General features: G+C 35.0%; 1 protein-coding gene across 8 annotated transcripts in view; it reads left to right on the top strand.

Annotated features, from left to right (window-relative positions):
* The window catches only part of CEP112 (centrosomal protein 112), a 292,963-nt gene that overhangs the window by 47,905 nt on the left and 223,369 nt on the right, over nt 1-21,689 (top strand). For all 8 annotated transcript variants that reach the window (XR_009153592.1, XM_058170477.1, XM_058170478.1 and 5 more), the window contains 4 exons: nt 6,272-6,358; nt 10,941-11,040; nt 13,085-13,203; nt 17,975-18,118. Coding sequence is in view for 7 of the 8 variants with exons in the window: in XM_058170477.1 (XP_058026460.1) it covers nt 6,272-6,358; nt 10,941-11,040; nt 13,085-13,203; nt 17,975-18,118 (450 nt within the window). In the remaining variant the exon portion in view is untranslated. The remainder of the gene's footprint in view (nt 1-6,271; nt 6,359-10,940; nt 11,041-13,084; nt 13,204-17,974; nt 18,119-21,689) is intronic.

The raw sequence follows: 21,689 nt of genomic DNA, 5'->3' as shown, positions 1-21,689 counted from the left end.
ATGATTCTTGATGAACGTATCTTTTCTTTTATGTACTCCGAGAGTGTATGCACCAAGACAAACTCCTTGTGTGTCCAATCACTCTTGGCCAATAAAGAATTCTATTCTATTCTCAATAATACTTCTTTTCTTGAATGTAAGAAAAAAATTAAAAATAAAGACATTAGTTAAATAAAAGGAGTAGTACTGGGTTTTTAATTATAAAACCAAAATAAGGTCTTTGTTGAGATACTTCAGGAGTATTCAGCTTCCTTAGGTGCTTTTGCCAGTTAGATGCACAGTGATGCAATTGCCAGCCAGAAGTTGGTTCTGACTGACAGAAAACTATTCCAGAAGAAGGAAAAATTGGGGGAATGGTCCATTTGTGCTCTGAAAGAACTGCTCCTTACAAAAAAATAAAATACAGTAGTTTACTTTTCTTGAAGTTGATGGTGAGTCAAGTATCTTAGGAATCGAGTATTTATTCTAAATCGTTGTGTAGCCTTTTTATGAATATTTGACTTTCAAAAGCCTCATCTTTTTAATAAGTTCATGATTTGATTTACAACCTAAGAGACATATTCTGAACATTAATGATGTTTAAAGCAGAGGCCCCCAACCTTTTGGGTATCAGGGACCGGTTCTGTGGAGAGAGGTTTTTCCATGGACTTGGGTGGATGGGTGGGGTGTGGTTTTGTGTGCTGCCCTGCAGGGGGCTTTGCTTGTTTGTGTGGCCCAGTTTCTGGAATGCCATGAGGGCCCCTGGTTTAAAGAATCTAGATGAGTGTCTTCTTTTTGAAATTAAGAAGAGAAAAATACCTGTGTTAAAGGATTATAATTTAGAGGAAAGATTGTGATGTTAGAAAGCTTCAAATGGAAAAGGAGGACAGTGATTTTTTTTTTAAAAAAAATTTCTTTGACGAAAGTATCTTTGAAAATTTAAATAGACTTAATAGACCAGACCTCTGTGGGAAGGTGGCTGTTTATATAAAAGGACAGTAATAATTGGTGGATTTTAGAAAACAAGAAGATAAGAATAATATGAGCTAGACTGTTTGACTGACTACGGAAAGCTAATTGGGAGGATAGTGAAAAGAAAAGCAGAATAAAAAAAGAATCCTAACTTTTTTCTCACCATAGTAACTGACATACTTTCACTTTCTCACCATGGCAACCACAAGAAAAGCTGCCAAACTGGGAGAAGGACACACAGGTTCACTAGAACAACTTACTGATAAGGGTATTGTATCAGGTTTATTGAAGAAACTATTTGAAGAATTTGGTAAAAAGATGTCTGCAACAGTTAAAAAGTAAATGGATTTGTAGCAATGAAAAGAAAGATCTGAAAGAAGAAGTTAAGAAAATTGAATCTGAGGACAACTGGCTGCAGATTTGAAACAAGTTACTGACAAAGTAGAAGTTTTGGAAACTAAGACAAAAGTTATAAATAGATATATAGAGAAGTCCTTGGAAAATCTGGCATTACTGGAATTTAGAGAAAAATAATTTTGTTTAAGAATTAGAGAAAATCCAGAAGAACATGGAGAGGACATTAGAGAAAAGGGCCTGGATCTCTGGTTTGGGAGGAAGACAATTTTGATAGATTGATTAGGCTAAAGGTTCAGTACACATTTTGCAAAATTAAAAAAAAATGGTCCAAGGGATGTCCTTGTACACTTTGTCAGGAAGAAAACGAGAGATCTAGACCTGCATTTTAATACTAGGATGAATATTGATAATACAAATGTAGTTGTACATTTTCTGACAAACAGAAGAAAATTCCATTTAGGTGGTGTAAACTGCAACGGGTGATTTTTTACTTTCAAACAATAGAAATTTGTTTTGAACTCTATGCAAAAAGCAAGAGATTTTTTTTGAAAGAAATTAAAGAAGAGTTGGATGAGACACAAAGGGAAGTGACTATGACAGATGAGACTAAACAAATGCCACAACAGATGCAAGACGTTGAAGAAGACGCCACATTAGGCAGTACAACTATTTACTTTTCTAAAATCTTGGATTAATTATGGATTACAAATGCTTAACATAAAGTATAAGTGGAACAAATGCCCCTCAAAAAAGAAAAACATTTGCAAACTATTTGCAAAAGATAAAAGATGTGTGGGGAAAGGGATGTGGTTGGCATATAAGTTATGAAAAGAAAAAGAGAAGAAAGTGATATTAAAGTTATAAGAAGGGGATACCATCATAACAAATAATATGAACATGCGAAAAGTGTTTTTCAGTACCCTACCATTTTATATAAATTTCTTCAGAAGAAGTGGACAATATTTTTATAAACAGAATTTACCCAGGATTGCAGACAAATTTTGAATGGACTTATAATAATAAGGGAGCTATGTAAAGCTATCCAAAAGATTAAAACGGGAAAGGTACTTGGTCCAAATGAATGTTTTGCCAAGAATGATGATTTTGTTTCAGGCAATGCCTGTTTTCACAACAGATATTCTATTTAAGAATGGCAAAAAAATATACCTAAATTTATATTTCAAGGGAAAAAACCAAGAGTTACTATAAAGTGTTATAGGACCCAAAGAAAGAGGAGGATTGGATTTACTAGATTTAAAATTGTAATTCACTGCTTATTGTTTGGTCTGTATGAAAAAATAAGTGCTGCTGACAAATAAGAGAATTTTACACTTGGAAGGTAAGGTTTGGGTGGCATCTATATTTATGGTATATTAAACATTAAAAGTTAATGTGGACTTTAAAAAAATATTAGATGTGCCATATAGAGAATATGGAATAGATATCAGCCCAGGTTTTGCCTGAAAACACTTTAAGGATCTCAGCTCAAAAAGCACATTATAGAAGAGAAAAGGGCACATAAAGATGTACTGGGATTTATTGGAAATTTAAAATTAGTTCAAGAGAATAATTAATAGCAAAAGAATATAGTTGTCAATGCTTCTCCCATTTACAGTTATATGAAAGATTTAAAGTGAATACAAATTCACTGGAGCAATAATCTGAAATACAATTGTGGAGTGATACTGAATGTATAGTTGCTAAAATATACTAAGAAGTTTGATTATTATAGATAGATCAATGAGAAAATATGTGATTAAAAGTTGAAATTTTTATTGTCTTATGATCCCAATGAGAATTTTTATAAACAGAATTTACCCAGGATTGCAGACAAATTTTGAATGGACTTATAATAATAAGGGAGCTATGTAAAGCTATCCAAAAGATTAAAACGGGAAAGGTACTTGGTCCAAATGAATGTTTTGCCAAGAATGATGATTTTGTTTCAGGCAATGCCTGTTTTCACAACAGATATTCTATTTAAGAATGGCAAAAAAATATACCTAAATTTATATTTCAAGGGAAAAAACCAAGAGTTACTATAAAGTGTTATAGGACCCAAAGAAAGAGGAGGATTGGATTTACTAGATTTAAAATTGTAATTCACTGCTTATTGTTTGGTCTGTATGAAAAAATAAGTGCTGCTGACAAATAAGAGAATTTTACACTTGGAAGGTAAGGTTTGGGTGGCATCTATATTTATGGTATATTAAACATTAAAAGTTAATGTGGACTTTAAAAAAATATTAGATGTGCCATATAGAGAATATGGAATAGATATCAGCCCAGGTTTTGCCTGAAAACACTTTAAGGATCTCAGCTCAAAAAGCACATTATAGAAGAGAAAAGGGCACATAAAGATGTACTGGGATTTATTGGAAATTTAAAATTAGTTCAAGAGAATAATTAATAGCAAAAGAATATAGTTGTCAATGCTTCTCCCATTTACAGTTATATGAAAGATTTAAAGTGAATACAAATTCACTGGAGCAATAATCTGAAATACAATTGTGGAGTGATACTGAATGTATAGTTGCTAAAATATACTAAGAAGTTTGATTATTATAGATAGATCAATGAGAAAATATGTGATTAAAAGTTGAAATTTTTATTGTCTTATGATCCCAATGAGAATTTTTATAAAATGATCTATCTTTGATACATGATACCACCTAAATATATGGAATGTATAAGGGCACTTCAGATGTATGTATGTGAACATGAAGAGATCGTTTATCATGCTTTGTGGATACATAAAAAAGGTAAAAAATTTACAGGAAGTTCTCAACATACAACTGGCTGCTTAACGACTGTTCAAAGTTATAACAGACCCACCCCCCACCCTCCCGAAAAAAAAGCTACTTATGATCTGGTTTCAAAGTTTTGTTTGCTACAGCATCGCTGTGGTCATTTGCACTTATGACTGTCCATAGGGATGCTGCAGTGCCCCACACCACTCTGCCCCCCAGGATCCCTTAGGCCATAGGGTTGGTTCCAATCCTCAACTCTCCACCTATCACCAATTGTGCCCCTCCACCCTTTGATGTCCCTGAACTGCTTGGCTTTATTCCAGAAGTGAGCACCATTTACCAAGCAGCCAAAATGAAATAGAAATCTAATTGCCCTTGCTGGTGGCTTCCCTCCTACTGTTTCCCTCCCACCAGTGGCTTTCCCAGCCTTTGCCTGTCTCCCCACCTCCGCCAGAATTGGGATACCCCCCTGCCTGCCTCACATGACTCAGGTCCTACCTGTCTGCAGTTGCCAGGGACGTCACCCTACTCTTCAAGGGGCTACCAGTTCAAAAGAAAGAAATCCACTGGAGTCTACATGGAGGAGAAGGGCTTTAAAGAAGGAGAGAAGGAAGACTTCCATTGGAAGTAGGCATACATATGTCTCAACCACACCTCCTTGCAATGTCTGCAGGAAGGTGTGTGAGAGTATGCTGTTCTTCTCCCCCACCCCCCCAGTCTCATTCCTGTCAGTCCAGTGCTTTAAAGTAAGGGAGAAGGAAATTTGGAAGTTCCCTTCCAAAGGGAAGATCCACATGCCCTGTAGATTCCAAGGATGTGAAGCAGATACCTCCCACCCAGTCAACACCTGGGAAGCTCTAGTTAAACAGTAGTCCTTGCCCTGCCCTGCCCTGCCACAACTAATCTTCACTATTTTCTTCCTCCCAGCCTGGTGCTTTAGGAAGAGGAAGGAGAAGACAAATGTTAAAACCAGCTGCCGGCTGCAGCATCTGAAAATGCCCCTTTTCCCATTCTCCTGGGCAGGATGAAGAACTGGAGCTGGCTTTGTAGAGGAAAAAAAGAAAAGGAAATCGGCCCTCACTTTTCCAAAGCTCTGCAAAGGGTGTATAGCTTCTTAAGGCTATGCAGAGCAGCCCTAAATAAAAAAAGCAAAATTTTAGCATTTTTCTTCTTCTTTGCAAACTCTTCTCAGGACGTAGCTCTTGATTTATAGTGCATTTCTAACTGATGTCTATGGAGAGTCTCAGTCATCCAGGTCATGATTGTCCCAAAGGTGCTTGTTTCAAGAGCAACTGGACTTTCTGTTTTTTCTTTGAAAAAGTTTTGCTTCTCATCTAGGAAACTTCTTCAGCTCTGACTGGATGGTAGGGAATGGAAATATTTCATTCATGGAAGAAATCCTTCCAGTCTGTACCATCCAGTCAGACCTGAAGAAGCTTCTTGGATGAGAAGTGAAATGTCTTCAAAGAAAAACCAGAAAGTCCAGTTACCTCTTGAAAAAGCACCTTTGGGACTTTTCTAAATGATATAATTAGTAAAAGAAAAGGAAGATCTTAAAAGAAAATCTATTCTGGTTCAAGATATTTAGCTCTGGTTTTCAGTTGAAAAAGAACCATTCTGATTTGTCTATTATTATTTTGCCTCTTCTTCTTCCTGTATAAGTTGTTGGGAACAACTGAGGCAGTATGTCAAGTACTAAAGGACATAGATGACAATCCAAACCAAACTGGTAGGTGTGTAGGATGAGGTCAATATATTAATGTATGGGAATTTAAAATAAAACAGTGAACAGTCAGAAAAAAGGGTATTACTGTTAGTTGGCTAATGTTAGCCAAAATAAGCAATATTCAGTTTTGTTGATACCAATTAACAATGTTTCCTTAAATACATTTTAAAAGAAATATTAACCAATTTGTCAAAAATTGGTCATTTTTTCATGACCAAGGAATGACCTTGTAAAGGCTTGACTGAATCAAAACTGTTTCTTTATCCCAAGGAAATTAATTACCTGTACGATTGGTGACTCTTTAGTTCATCATCAGAGAAAGATCAACCCATCTGAGTTCTATCCACAGCAAGCTAGATAAATTGCCAGTGGGTCTTTGTTATTTGTTATTTTTAGATTCAAAGTTTCTTGAAGCTGTTTTGATTTATAAAGAAGGGTTAAGTGTCATCTCTGAAATTGATCAGTATGTGCAATATCCAATTTACAGCTGGAGATGAAATCAAAATTGATGGAAGCTAGACTTCATGAAGAAAAACTTAAATTACAGCAGAGGCATGATGCAGATGTTCAAAAGGTACAGTATGTTGATTAAAATGATATGGTGAGTGTTTTTGTGTAATACAAAGAAATATCTAATAGAATAGAATTTTATTGGCCAAGTGTGATTGGACACACAAGGAATTTGTCTTGGTGCCTATGCTCTCAGTGTACATAAAAGAAAAGATACGTTCATCAAGGTACGACATTTACAACACAGTTGATGGTCAATATATCAATATAAATCATAAGGATTTATATAAATATAAATAATATAAAATATAATATAAAATTCCTATTTAACATCTGAATGTTGGCATTAGTATTCCATTGGCTGCACTTACACATTTATAGTAGTAGATTGTTATAAATTGAAATAATGAATCTTGATGATGCATTAATGAATATAAGGAAAATATCACATCACTTGCCATCATTATTGCATTTCCTGTCATTTCAGAACAATTATTTTATGATGGGTACCTAACCTGAGGCATAGAATAACATTTGTCACTGAATCCTTTTTTTTTTTTTTTTGCATCCTGGTATAGTACCTATCTAAAAATGCCAAGATTTGGCAATGCAATTTTAAGACATTTTATACTGAAAAGTTAAAATACCGTATATACTCGAGTATAAGCCGAGTTTTTCAGCACGTTTTTTGTGCTGAAAAACGTCCCCTCGGCTTATACTCGAGTATATACGGCTTATACTCGAGTTTTTTTTCTTCTTCTTTTTTTCACATTATACCGGATGGCGCAAACTTGGCGGGCTTTTGCATTAGCGCGGGGAAGCCCTGCCGGTGCAGTGAGAGGGCGGGGCGGGGGAGCCGCCAGCCTTCTCGGCTGAGGGAGGGAGGGTTTCCCCGACCGGTAGCTGCCTCATTTCCCACCCTCGGCTTATACTCGAGTCCCCAGTTTACCCCAGTTTTTTGGGGTAAAATTGGGGGCCTCGGCTTATACTCGGATCGGCTTATATTCGAGTATATACGGTAATTTAAAAACAAAGAAGAAATCCCCAAACCTTGCAGAGATAGAGGGAGAAAATCTGTCATTCGCTTATCATTCTGTTAATGAAATAAGCATTACTTTCATCTACCAAAAAATAAGTTCCCTGACCCTCAATAGCTGCTCATCTGTTTTAGGACTGCAAAGTGCTTCATTTTGCTAAACTAGTTGATTTACACAGATATATCAAGGATATTTGCAGTGGTGGGATTCAAATAATTTAACAACCGGTTCTCTGCCCTAATGATCAGCTGAGTAGGTGAGGCTCGGTGGTCATGTGACTATGTGGGCGTGGCCAACTCAACGTCACTCAATCGATGGATGCTTCACCTTAGCTGTTACAATGTAATAAGGGTTAACCAGAGAGGCAGTTTCTCCTAAGCAGGGCAATAAAGATTAGGCTAGAAACAACACCAGAATGCTTCCTTCCTGCCTTCCTTACAGGATTAGCCCTATAAAGTGGAAAAAAACAAAATAAGATTTCTTCCAACAACTGGTTCTTCAAACTGCTTAGAAATTTAACAACCGGTTCTCCCGAATAGGTACGAACTGGCTGAATCCCACCACTGGATATTTGCATGTGGGACCAGGTTAGGGACAGATCATAATGGAGAAAATCTATCTCTGCTAAGAGTTGACATTGACTTGATAGCACATAATCAGCATTTGAACTTGCCACATTTTTATTTTCACTCTCACATACACCAACCAATACAAATATAGTGATACTCAGAATCCACATATAATAATCCCACTTCAAGGGAGATGTGCTTCATAAATGTAAGAAACAAACCAATGAATAGTACTCAATTAAAATCCATATATAATAAAATCATAAAGGTCAGGTTCATGATTTACAATTAAAAAATAGGGTCTTGGAGAGTGTTGCATGATACTTCATATCCTGCTTCAGGAAAGCCAGCTATCCTAACTCCTGAAACATGCTGTTCCATGCTGTCACTGAGAAGTCCTACTTCCACATTCTCTCTCCTCTCATATAACTTGGAGGGGAGAATGTGGAATATTGCTTCCTGGGTAGATTATACAAGATGAGATCTTTTGCAAACCTCAGCCTTAAAAGGCTTACAGATAATAACCAGCACATGTACCTGGAAACTGCAGAAGTCAGTGAAGTCCTACTCTAGCAGTTCTTAACCACTCTTAAGTAGGTTGTTACATTCTGAACTCACTGCAGTTTCTGAGTGGTCTTCAAACACAATCCCAAATTGTGCAATAATCTTTACAATAATCCAATATTGAAATGGTGAGGGCTTGAGTTAGATGTTATGGAAGGATTCAGTGGTTAATACTGAATACTGTTGAGATGTCCATCAAGAGCTGGCGGGTTCAACTCCATCCAGGCCCAAGCAAAAAATAATCTGGTGGACTAACCACTGCAGTTTCTGTCCCATGCCTGGTTCTGGAAGCTGGCTAATCTGCTTATTTCAGGATTATCCATTTAAAAAAAGGAAGATTAAAGAGGCCCTGCATGGCTGAATGAAATAAATCTTCTCAGGAGAGAATGTACCACTGCCTTTTTCAGTACTTCCTCCTTCAAAGATGCATTAGATTTAGCCAGCACTCCTTTGTTAGCTGCCTAGAAAAGCCAAGAGGGCCATGAATCTATTTCACAGGTGCCAGAGCTCATATTGTAGGAGCTCTACAGGCTCAAATGAACCTCAGATCATTTCTGTAGAAAATACCCATCAGATATATTCTAAATGGTATCCAATACTGGGCAGATGTAGTTATTTTATTGATGAAAATATTGGCACTTTTGAATGTTCAATATTTCTGCATAAATATAATGTAAAATGTGATCTATTTTCTATACAAGTCCTAAGATTGAGTAAAGAGAACCCACTTAAACAAAAGTGTCAAAAATATTATTCCAGTTCATTTGTTTATTAAGGAAAATGTTCTTTGTCAGTGGAAATATTTGCTGGTTAATTTCTGGCCAGTTTATGATTGAGCTGTGAGTACATAAAGATGAATAAAAAAATATAGGTATTTGATATGAGTAGTAGTATAAAAATGAATTGTATTGATTTTATCTACTATTAGTTTTACCATGTAATCTTATCTGGCTTCCAGACTTTCCATGAAAATAGGAAAACTGGAAAGTATGTTGGAAGACATTCCCAACTCTGTGCATGTGTCTGTGTTTGGGGTGGGTGAGTGGGATGTGGATGTGTAATTCTAGTAAAAGAAGATTGGATTATTGGAAATATGCCCCTCAAAAAAGAGGTTACTGCCTTGAGTGAAATGTAATAGAATATTGAAAGAATAATCAGGGCTCCAGTTCTGGGGATTATTCTCTTTCAGCCAGTATTTCTGCTACATTTATGATTGTTCTGTTATTTTACATGTGACTCCTGGATTTATCAACATTAAGGAAAATATTTCCTTGCTTTGTTAATCTTATTTATTGCTGAAAGGGAATAAGGCAGTTCAGGAAATGAGTGCCAGCCACTGAGGCAAAATGCTTTTTCATTTTTTGAGGGACGTAAAATTGCTTCATAACTATGCAAGGTGTAATGATAATTTGCATATAATTTGCATTGTTGCAGGTAATGCAAACAGTGAATTGTAAATGATATATAGTACACATAATATTTAGTATGTAAAGGTAGAGAAGAAAATATTTATTCAGCCTTGGATTGCATAGAAATATGAGTAGAGGGAGAAAAAGTTTTTTTAAAAATGAAGCTGTTACCAGAAAATATGATATAGAGAATAATGCTTATTTGAGTACATAAAACCTAAACTGATTATCAAACATATGTCATATATTAGGGTTCTAAGAAGAGGGTTTATAATAAAATACTGCCATTTATTTCCTTTTGAAGTATTATTTTGACTAATAGTAGAGTTTCTAGATGAAATGTTCTATGGCAGGCCTGCATAACTTATAGAGCAGAAAGGGCCATTTTGATAAACTTAGTAGATTGTGGGCTAAAAAGGAATTCCTGGCACATCAACCAGCTGTTTGGTGGCTAGCAACATGGACTTAGCAATACAGCAGGTGTGTCAATGAAGCTGGGACACACTTGGCAGCATATATTTTGTGGTAGCAATGGATCCTTTCTTGTAATGGCAACTGTGTCAGTGGTTATTTATTGAGTTTATAAAAAACACTGTCAAATCACAAGACTGCATACTGTGCAGGTCCAATGGAATTTTAAAGTAAAGATAAATCCCATTTTTTGTGCTTGTTCGTTTGCAAACTGAACACCAATTCTGTAAAGAGAATATGTCATCTTAAATGTTTCCTTTGCTTTGAAGGTTTTTTTCTTGTTGTAATCTCAAATACAGAATATTTAGAATAATACTCTAACTTGCATTTTAGGGATGGCCTTTAGAATGTGTTAATCTTCAAAATTCCTTATAAGATTGTAAAAGGATATGGATGCCTTGAAGAAAAAATCTCCATCAGTTTTCTGTATAACATTTTCCTTGTTTTTCAGGTGCTCTTTTGCTAGATATATTGATAGCAAAGCTAAATAAGTCTTTAACAATAAGATTCCCAATTCACTGCTAAAAAAAAAAGAGAGATTTCCTCATGGAAAATGGACATTTCTCAATTTTGCTCTGTTTATATTTTTGTCATAGATTTTGGATAGAAAAAACAATGAAATTGATGTATTGAAGAGCTTGTATAGAACAAAACAGAATGAAGCTGAAGAGACTATCCAGAAGCTTGAAAAGAAAGGTGTTCAATTTTCCAATTTTGTATTGATCTTGAAAACTGCATGACTGATGTTTGCTTCTTGTCTGTTTGTTTATACGTCTCCTAATTTTCTCTTAACAAGCAAAATTCAAAGGAAACACATTCTTGATTAGCGATGGAAAACTCCTGAGACAAAGTATTGCATGATTTTGAGGAAATTGGCTTCTGGTTGTTTTTTTTAAAGTCAAGAGTAAGAAAGAACGTTAGGAAAGAATGCCTTTAAGAATGCCTTTTCATCAACCTAAACTTTCTTGAGATATGTGGACTTTGATTCCCTAGATTCTGAAAATTCAGAATTTGAATCCTGGGGGTTTGTGGTTGGGAAAAATTGTTTTAGGTATAACTCGTGCCCTAAGTGATGCTACCTATGGCTTTATTTGACCCTTGCTCTTCCTAACAGGCACCCATGGTATACTAAAATGGCATCTCTTGGGTGTTAGTGTATTTTGGTAGAGATCCAGTGATGATAGCTAGATCTCAGAAGGCAGTTTGAGAGAATATATAATTCGGCTACCTCTTTTCTAAACAATTGACAGATTGAAAGCAGATAACCAGATTTTGGTAATTACATTCTGCTTAACTAGACTAGAGATGTCAGTATATCAACTTAGATACATAATCCCTCATTAGAGACACACCTGGATATAAATAAACTTGATTTGTTAAAATTTTAGTGAATTACATATAGTTTAATGCATGTATATATTGTATGAATTTGATACTACAAGCATAATGGTATAATAATGAAGGTAACTAACCTGAAGATTTGACAAATTCATAAGGGGTAAAATTTAATCTGAATTGCTATATGTTACCTTAAAAAAAACATTTTTTTTGGTACAAGTTAATATGAAGCACAAAAAGGAGATGATTGGAAACATTTTCACCGTGGGAACAGAATTCTGGACTAAACGTGACATTAGTTTTATCCAGTTTGGCTCTTCTTTTATCATCCAGAATTTGAAGTGACAATTTGAATGTTGTGTTTTCTTTCTTGTGTTTTGATCAGGCTGTGTCTAGCTTGAGTTTCATTGACATTTCCAATTCCCAAAATATTGTGCTGTCATTTTGCTATTACAGTTCTATATAGTTTATATTTTTATTTGCTTGATGTTTAAATAGAAATTATTTATTAGGGTAGTAGGATGTGTATAAAGTACTCAACTTCATATGTTCCTAGCTTGGAAGAGCTGTTCTAAATTGCTATTTCTAGTGTTTCTCTATAGGGGTCAGTGGGAACTCACAGCAAAATTATGTTGCTTCACTTTTTATCTCAGAGCTGAGTTAGTCTTCTTGAACATAGTTAATTTTTGTTATATTGCCTGTAAAATTAGACAGAATTGGATTGTCCACCAATGAACCCATCATCAATTGTAAAATTTTATCATGGCTTTTTTAAAAACTTTATTTTTAGAGTGTTTCTATTTTCAATACTGGTCAGTGACTGTAAAAATTCTCTTATATTCTGTAATTATAGATGTAGAGATAATCTATAGGCTGGTAGTTGTCATCCAGTCGGTCCAAGCAGTGGCCTGTGGATTAATGTTTGATTTTTAAAAATATATATTTAAAATTTGGTATGACACAATAGAAGAAACACTTAATTTTTAAAAATAAAATTCAATAAGAATATTATTCCAAACATCATGATGAATTTATTTCTTAATTGTTTTATACAATTTTCAGTTATTTTGTATTAAAAAATAACTGAGGACAATTTTCATTTATACTTTTTTAACATACAGTTTATTTATTATTTTTATTTATTTATTTATTAGATTTTTATACCGCCCTTCTCCCGAAGGACTCAGGGCGGTGTACAGCCAAAGATAAAAAGAACTAAGCAAATTACAAAAAGGCCAATATTAAAATTTAAAAAATTAAAAAAATTAAAAAAAACCTAAGACAATAAAGGACAATGCTTGAAAATTATTGAAATCAGCAATAACATACATTTCTCTTGCTAGAGAGAATAGCCTGAATATCATCTCATGTATTTTATTTTGTTGCCTTTATTTTCTGACAGTTCAGACACTTGTTCGTGAGTCACAAGTCATTAGAGAAGCTCAAGAGAAACAAATTCTGGAGTTAAAAAAGTTATGTGAGCACAGTACAGATTCCTTGAACAATGAATGGGAGAAAAAGGTAATTTTTTTAAATTAGTGTAATGAAAATGAAAAAAAAGCAAAAGCTCTTGTCTAATTAATTGAGAACATCAAAATTTAAATCACTTATTAGTCAATGAAAACATTAAAATTAACTTTGTATAACATTTCCATAAAATGTTTCTTACATGGATTTTATAATTCTCATTAAGTGAAATCTTAAGTATGAAGAGTGGTTTTGTATAGCAAAACACATAAAAGTATGCTAGCATGAGCAATTGTGAAAATGTGATGAAGCAGAGGGAAAATTAATTGAAGTATGATTCAGTATAGGAGTAATTATTAGTAGCTATGAGGATTACCTATGAAAACTCAACAAATCCAAATTCCTAACGCTTTAAAAATTCTTCTTCAAAATATTTTAGGAACATTGTATTGGAAAATGTTGTTATTAATTGATTATGTGCTGCTTTTGACTCTTAGCGACCACATAGATTTTTTATTCTCAACCTGTTCTTTCTAGTCTCCTAACGGTGTACTGATTGTCATGAAACTGAATCCATCCACCTTGCTTCTGTTTGTCCTCTTTTCTTATCTTCTACCTTTCCCAGCATTAGAGCCTTTTTCAGAAAGTTGGGTCTTTACATAATGTGTCCAAAATAGGATAATTTGAGCTTGGTCACTTGTGCCTTGAGTGAGGACTCTGGATTGATTTGTTTAATTATCTATAGCAAGAATGTCAAACTTGATTTCATTGTGGGCCACATCAGGGTTGTGTTTGATCTTGGGGGGCCAGGGTGGGTGTTGCCAGCTTGATGTCACTTGTGTTGAAGGTCCCTGTGGTGGCCCAAGCATTCTGCCAAAGAAAAAGGGCTCCTAATCTCTGTTTTCGGCTGCGACGGCTCCTGCAACCCTCTGCCAGTGAAAATGGAACTTGGAAGGGCCGCTCCGTTTTCTCTGGCAAAGGCAACATGGGCCGATCCTTCACTGTTTCCAAGGTGGCTCCACCGGGCAGATCTAAGCATCTGGTGGGCCAGATCCAGCCCGCAGGCCTTGAGTTTGATACCCCTGATCTATAGGATTGTTTTCCTGATTTTCCATATTATTCTCAGGAATCTTTTCCCAACACCATAGTTCAAATTCAAATTCTTCCTATCCTGCTTCTTTAAAGTCCAACTTTCACTTCCATAGAGTGTCATGGGGAATATTTTGGCTTGCACTATTCTGAATTTTATTGGAATGGACCAGGGGTGAAATCCACTTACTTTAGCTAATGGTTTGCAAATGTGAGCATGCGTGCCTCCTCCACACATGCGCAGAGGGTCAAAAACGGGATGTGATGATGTCCGGGTGGGTGGGCAGAGCCTCCCGCCGCCGGCACTACCGGTTCGCCGAGCAGGTTAGAACCGGCTGCATTTCACCACTGGAATAGACACATCACAACATCTGACTATGTTTTCCAAGGCCCTTATGACTACTCTATTTAGTGTGTTTCTGTAGCACATTTCTGGATTGCTTGTTTTTTGTTGTTGTTGATCCTAGAAGGCAGAATCTATCCACCACTTTTGATACCTTCATTTCATTTCTAAGGTTGGTTGTTCTACCTGTTCTCTTTAGATTGATCTTTTTAATTTTAGTCCCATTTTTTTCATGGTGTTTTTTTTGACTTTTAGTACTAGGACTTGCAGATCATTTTCATTTTCGGCTATCATGATATAGTGTTGCCAGCATAGCATAGGTTATTGAGGTTCCTTCCTCCAATTTTAAAACCACATTTTATTTTCCATCCAGCTTTCCTTAATACATATTCAGTGTAAAGTTTGAACAAATAAGGGAAGAATTTGTAGCCTTATTATACTCCTTTGCTGACTGTGAGCCAATCTGTTTCACCATAGTCTGTATTGTGGTTTCCTGGCCTGTATATAAATTGCTCTTGAGGACAATGAGAATGCTGTTATAAAATATTACAATTAGATGTGCACTAGTGTAGGTTTATCTTGTTGCAGTGCTTTAATACATGACACTGTTTTGTTTTCAGGTTTTTGTGAGTACTTTCAACGGGCTGGAAAGTGGGATGTGTGATTAAAAAAAATAGCACTTCCCTTCAGCCCTACTTTAGTTATTGGGTATGTAGAATTTCTTGCTGCTACCACCCATCTTCCAGGAGCAAGGTAATATCTTTCCTTGGCTCCTAATCTTTCACAGCAATTTGTGAGACAGATTAGCTTCTCATAGCCTTATTATTCCCATAAAGTAGGAATAGTAATAAAATGATAAAGATCATGACAGTGATAGAAAATAAACTCTGTAGCCTCAGTTCCTTGCCCTTGTAAAAGTTGAAAGAAAAACATCAATCATATGATTTAAAAATTAATTTATTAAATATATGAAAAAGAAAAGGAACAGGAAAACTTTCTATTACCTTTATGTTATAAAATGCCCAGAGAATTATGGATGAAATAAGACATTTTGTGCTGATAGTCACATCCCTTCAAATATAAATTTTCCATAAGATACTGTCAGGGGAATAGGGCAGAAATCCAAATGGGGAGGATCTGAGACTAAAATAGTTTAGAAGAAACAAAACATGTATGAACGGAGTTTCCATGTAACCAGTGCATTTCTGATATAAAAATAGGCCACAGATTCCTTGAAACAATTATTAGATAGATCCAGGTTCTCAGGGTCTTTAGGGCAGATGAGTGTATCTGAAACCAAAAGGCGTTCCTTCCTTGTAACTTTTACTTTACCTCAGAGAAAAGGGATTTCCCGCAGCTCACTTCTCCAGCTCACTGATCCTGACTAATCCTTGACTTTCATAGATTATAAACCTCAATCAACGTTTTAGGAACACTTCCTCTTAGCTCCTGTTTTCTCCTTAGAGATTTATGGATTACGGTTAGGCTCCTGATCTCATTTTCAGCCCATATAGAGAATCAGGTCTGGTTTACTATAGGACCCAGCCAGTTTGTCTGTACACTTGGAATCTCTGCCTCTTCCCTGCTTGAGCAAGTCTTGTTTTCTGCTCCCAGAGGATTTTCCATCATGTCACTCTCAGAGAAGATTAGCTTCATACTTATGGTTTCCTTCTGCTCAAATATTGCTTACCTCTTTCTTGTTCCTGGAGACTGGTTCACTGAAACCAAATGGCTGCTTCCAGTCTCCATCTTGCTTGATCTTTAAACAATGTTTCTCTTTTTTTTTTCTCTTCCAGGCATTTTGTCCATTTCCCCCTCCCTTCCAGATAAACCGTTCCCAGATGCTGCCTTTTCATTTATAATAGAATAGAATAACAGAGTTGGAAGGGACCTTAGAGGTCTTCTAGTCCAACCCCCTGCTTAGGCAGGAAACCCTATACCATTTCAGATAAATGGTTATCCAACTTCTTAAAAACTTCCAGTGTTGGAGCATTTACAACTTCTGGAGGCAAGTTGTTCCATGATTAATTGTTCTAACTGTCAGGAATTCTTTCCTTAATTCTAGGTTGCTTCTCTTCTTGATTAGTTTCCACCCATTGCTTCTTGTCCTGCCCTCAGGTGCTTTGGAGAATAGCTTTTCCTCAAGAAAATATTTTTAAAGAAAAGAAAGAGGAAGGGAAAATGTCCTTTTCCTCAGGGAAAAGTTGTTATCCCAGCTCTTGGACTGAAATTCAGCATATCAAAAATACCAAAGGTTTTTCTCTCTGTAGTCAAAAGGAAAAGGTTGTGGGCCATTTTAAGTGTACATATACATTTAAAGTTGTTATGGATTTTCCTGTCTGTTTGTTGGCATTTGGGATATGTGCATTGGCAGTCTCTTCACAATCTTGCCTGTCAGTCGACGTGTAGCTACATTGTTGGGGGTCTTCCATGTGCTGATTGACTGATGGGAGGTTACCCATTCACTGCATATAGCCACTCTGTGCTTCTGATAAAATGAGCTGCAGCTCACAAAAGCTGATGCCTTTTAATCACATTTGTTAGTTGGAAAAGATGCGACTAGATTCCTCCTGACATTTTGTTGCTATAGACTAACTTCTTCTCTTGCAAGAAATACATAGATTGCTTCTGTTATTGATTCCCATCAGGAAGGAACCACAGTAGATTTTCAGCAGGATTCTGGTGTTAAATAGCTAAATTGTTTCAGTAGCCTAGGTGGGTTCTGTGATTAATTAATTCTATCAATCTCAGAATAAAGGTTAGCAATATGGGTAATCTTCGATAAGGCATTAGCCTGACTTTTTAATTTACCTTTGTGGCAAATATTGTCAAACTTTTTGTTCACAAGTGAACTGATTGCCTGGATTTGTTTAAGGTGTTCAAATATGGAAGAAGACATTCTTAATACTGTTTAAGTAAAGTTGACCTCCTTCATTTAAGCCTTACATTTATCTGTTTTTTCTTTTTATGACCCTGTAATCCCTGAATTCAGGGGGCAGTAGGGGTGGCTGAATGGAGCTGAGCGTTTACTGGCCTGGTGCCCTTCCAGGCACCTATATGGAGTTTGCAGTAGATGTGTTCTCTTTGTTCCCTGAGAGAGAAATATCATACACTATCTAAGATTGAACTCTCAACCTTCCAAGTGTGAGGCAAGCGTCTTCACCCCAGGCCACCATGCCACAATTATTATTATGATGTAGTTATTAATTTAGATAAATGTCTGTTAAGTGATACAATTAGCTTAAAATTTAGGAAATGTCATAGATAGAATAAGTTTACAGAAATATATTTTTAAAATTTGAATAATATATGCCTTCCTCAGTTCAAAAGCTTTAATAGTACTGAATTGTCCCTTAATTTTTCTGTGTTAGTGAACTGTATTTGTCTTCGTAGCTCCATAATGCGGTAGCTGAGATGGAAAAAGACAAGTTTAATCTTCAGAAAAAACACACAGAAAATATCCAAGAATTGCTGGAGGATACAAATGCACGTTTAAGTAAAATGGAAGCAGAATATTTGGCAGAGACCAAAACAACTGTAAGTGTTATGTTAATACCACAAATACTTTTTTTCCCATTCTCCACCTGGCAGCCTTCTTAAAAGGAGACTGCCAGCGTTCCAAAATAATTCTTCATTCATATACAAGGTCTTTTCATCAGTTCCTTTTTCAAATGACATTGAAGATAGTGTACTAACTTGAATGCAGAAGTCTATCTCTGTTCTTCACCCAGGCAGCTGGGTTTGAGGCGTTACGTATCGTTGTTCTCCTTTTGATGCAGCATATGGTAAAGTGTGTATGTGGATTTCATAAAGAAAATGTTTGTGTGTTCCAAATCAAGTCTGTTTAAACATTTTTTTATCAGTGTTACATATTTATAGAAAAACGGTTTGATGTTGCCCTTAAAGCTTATTCAAACATTTCTTGTTAATGAAGTTTGTGTTGGAAAAAAATTAGTACTCAAAGCTTCTTATATGTAACAATATATATGGCAAGAAATGGATACAGTCTGTCAGCAGGATTGAATTTAAGAACCATCAAAAGCAGACAGATCTTGCACAGCAGCTCCTGATTTTAATAATTAAACAAGGTAGAGTTCAAGGCATGGCTTAAGATGAAAGACTATACTGTCACTGAAAATTAGTTTCTCTTTTCTGACTATTTCAGACTTTTTCCCTCCTCTATCTGTTTTTCATGAAATGTCGTTTGTTGAGCACTAACAACTTCTGCTGAGTGATGAGACTTATAAATTACATATTTGGAACAAGGATTTTTCCATTATATACTATTTGGGGCTGATATTAAAAATATTTATACCTTGAAATAATTAAGGCTATGTAACAATGTATTGCTAATAGCTGATTTTGTAAATGACTTAAAAAATAGTCATTTTTGGTTTTTTTTTTAATTTACTACTTCCTACCTAATTCAGTAATGAACTTTATTTGGCAAGTAAATCTAAATAATATAATAGTTTAGTTTTAAGCCTCAGACTACATTTTGTCATTCAGTCATAATAAAAAGAAACAAATATTTTCTAAAGTTTATAATACAATATCCCAGAAAAAAGGGAGGGAAGATTAACAATAAGTATAATGGAGAAAAGGGGGAAATGTGTTATATAAAATAGACTTCTAGACAGATTAGATGCTACTCTGGTTTTCTGGCTCATGTCTCCCTCTCTTCATGCTTCTGTAGGATAAAATCTGATATAGCTAACTTTCTTATGATAGGAAACAAGTTCCAGCAACAGGGAGAAATATATTTTGCCTGATTGTATATTGGTTTCTACCAAAGAGTAGGTGGGTGCAATTGGATGTAAACTTATAGATAGCAAATAAATCTCCACTCAATTTGTATTTTAAAAGTTTAAAATACAGGTAGTCCTCAAGTTACGATTTACGTTGCTAAGTGAAACATTAAGTGACTTTGCCTCCATTTTACAATTTTTCTTGCCATGGTTGTTAAGTAAATCATTGCATTTGTTAAGTTAGTAACACATTTGTTAAGTGAATCTGGCTTCCTCATTGACTTTGCTTGTCAGAAGGTCACAAAGTTGATCACATGACCCCAGGATATTGGCAACTATCATTAATATGAACCACTTGCCAAGCAATTGAATTTTGATCATGTGACCATGGGGATGTTGTAATGGTCATAAGTGTGAAAAACAGTCCTAAGTCCCTTTTTTCAACTTTGTAACTTTGAGCGGTCATTAAATGAACTGTTGTAGGTTAAGGACTACCTGTATAGGTTATTAAAACCTTTAATATGAACAGTTTTATATCCAACAGTTTAAATTATTTCTTAAAAAGTTTTGGGGAACTTGGTCCTGGCTTGCTATTCAAAATTTTAGATGGTTATTGACCTAAAATTATTTATTTTATACTAGAATTTGGGATATAATGGCATAGCAGGTAACAATCTTCAAATATTGCATTGTTTTATCCTTCAAAATACTGATGAAAAGCAATCTAATCATGTTATAGTATCAAGGTAGATAGTTCTTAATAATTAACTTAGAAAATGCAATACTGACAATTCATATTATATTACTATATAATATCATTACAGTAATATTCAGTAGAAGAAAATATTTGTAGCTCATGGTTGAATTTTGGTAATCTCTGAGCTTGGGTGTTTTCTTGCAGATGATTCATTACATGGCTAGGTAACCCTTCAATGCAACTGAAGAGCACTGAAGCACTTAGTACAGAGAATGTTAGCTAATCATAGTAATAATAAAATGTCTGCAAGCAACATCCAAGCTTAATAGCATGCCAAGGACTCTAAAGTGATATTATTTACCTCAAATCTACTTAAAAAAATAAATTTAGTAATGAATTTAGTAATGAATAGGTGATGTGCTCATGTGCTGTGATGTGCTGATTATACTTGATCCATCTTAACTATTACATGCTGCTTAACTTTAAACCACACATTTTAATTTTTAAGTTGTGATCCTATGGGTACACTTAAATAAAGTTATAAAGATTAAACTTATAAAACCTACAGAGCTTTTGTTTAACAGTTTTCTTCAAAACAGAATTATTTTTTAATTAAAATTCAAAATATGGCAGAAAATTTTTCTATTGTTTGCTCTGAGAATCTGAAAAGGAAGCCATAGAAAAAATGAGAGATATATAAAACTTCTGATTTATTTTTCCTTGTGGTCTCCGCATGTTTCATAAAGGTTATCTGTGCTTGGGAAGAGTTCCCATTTAGAATATTCTACAATTAACCTACCTTCATAATTCATTTCATCTTCAGTTTTTTAAAAAGTATGATAATGAAGAAATCTCTTTGGAATGTACCCTTTGATGTCAGTGAACCTTTCCTTTATGTATTTCACTTAGATAGTCTGAGTTGTTCATTCTCATTTGACAGTTTCAGGCATCCCCACCCCCATCCTCAAAGTATCCTCCAAAGTATTTGCAGTGTGATGCTAAATTTCCAGTTATGTTTTATCATTCTTTGTGACTTCCTTGTCTGAAGAAAAGATTTATGTACACATACTCTGGCTGGCATCCAGAAGAGAAGACTCTGAAGAGAAATAGAGTTAAGGGATGAAGAGAGTGAGTTAAAAAAAAAGAACAAAAGTCTGTAGAATCTCTATATCATTTCTCACAATTTGTTGCATGAGTATTTTCAGCTGAGATTAAAAAGATGATCATCAATGAATAAAAATAAATTTGAATGCCCCGTTTGTCACCATATTTGCTTAACGCAGCATATTTATTTTAAATATATTGACCTAAGCCTACTAATATAATTTATGTCAAATAACTTTGCTTTAAAATTTATTTTACTTCAATAATTGCAGTTTTTCTGGTTATGACAATGAGCAAGTAGTAATGTTATCTTCACCTAAACCTTCTGGCTCCTAATATTTCAGTAGGAATTGCTCATGCATTTTCAAGTAAAGTATGACAACTGTAAGTAGCTTATGTTAGTAGCTTACAGTTAAAATGAAGTAGTTCCTCAAGAAACCAAATTCAGTTTACAATCCATTATTAAGTTCTTTCCTGTTTCAGAATATATTTCAAAATCCTGGCATAGGTATTAACTTGTGATTACAGATGTATTCATTACTAGTAATTTTCCTAATAT

Source organism: Ahaetulla prasina, chromosome 2, assembly GCF_028640845.1.
Source record: "Ahaetulla prasina isolate Xishuangbanna chromosome 2, ASM2864084v1, whole genome shotgun sequence".
In the NCBI taxonomy this organism is placed as follows: domain Eukaryota; kingdom Metazoa; phylum Chordata; class Lepidosauria; order Squamata; family Colubridae; genus Ahaetulla; species Ahaetulla prasina.
Note: the sequence above shows the minus strand (reverse complement) of the source record. Positions and strands in the feature narration are given on the sequence as shown.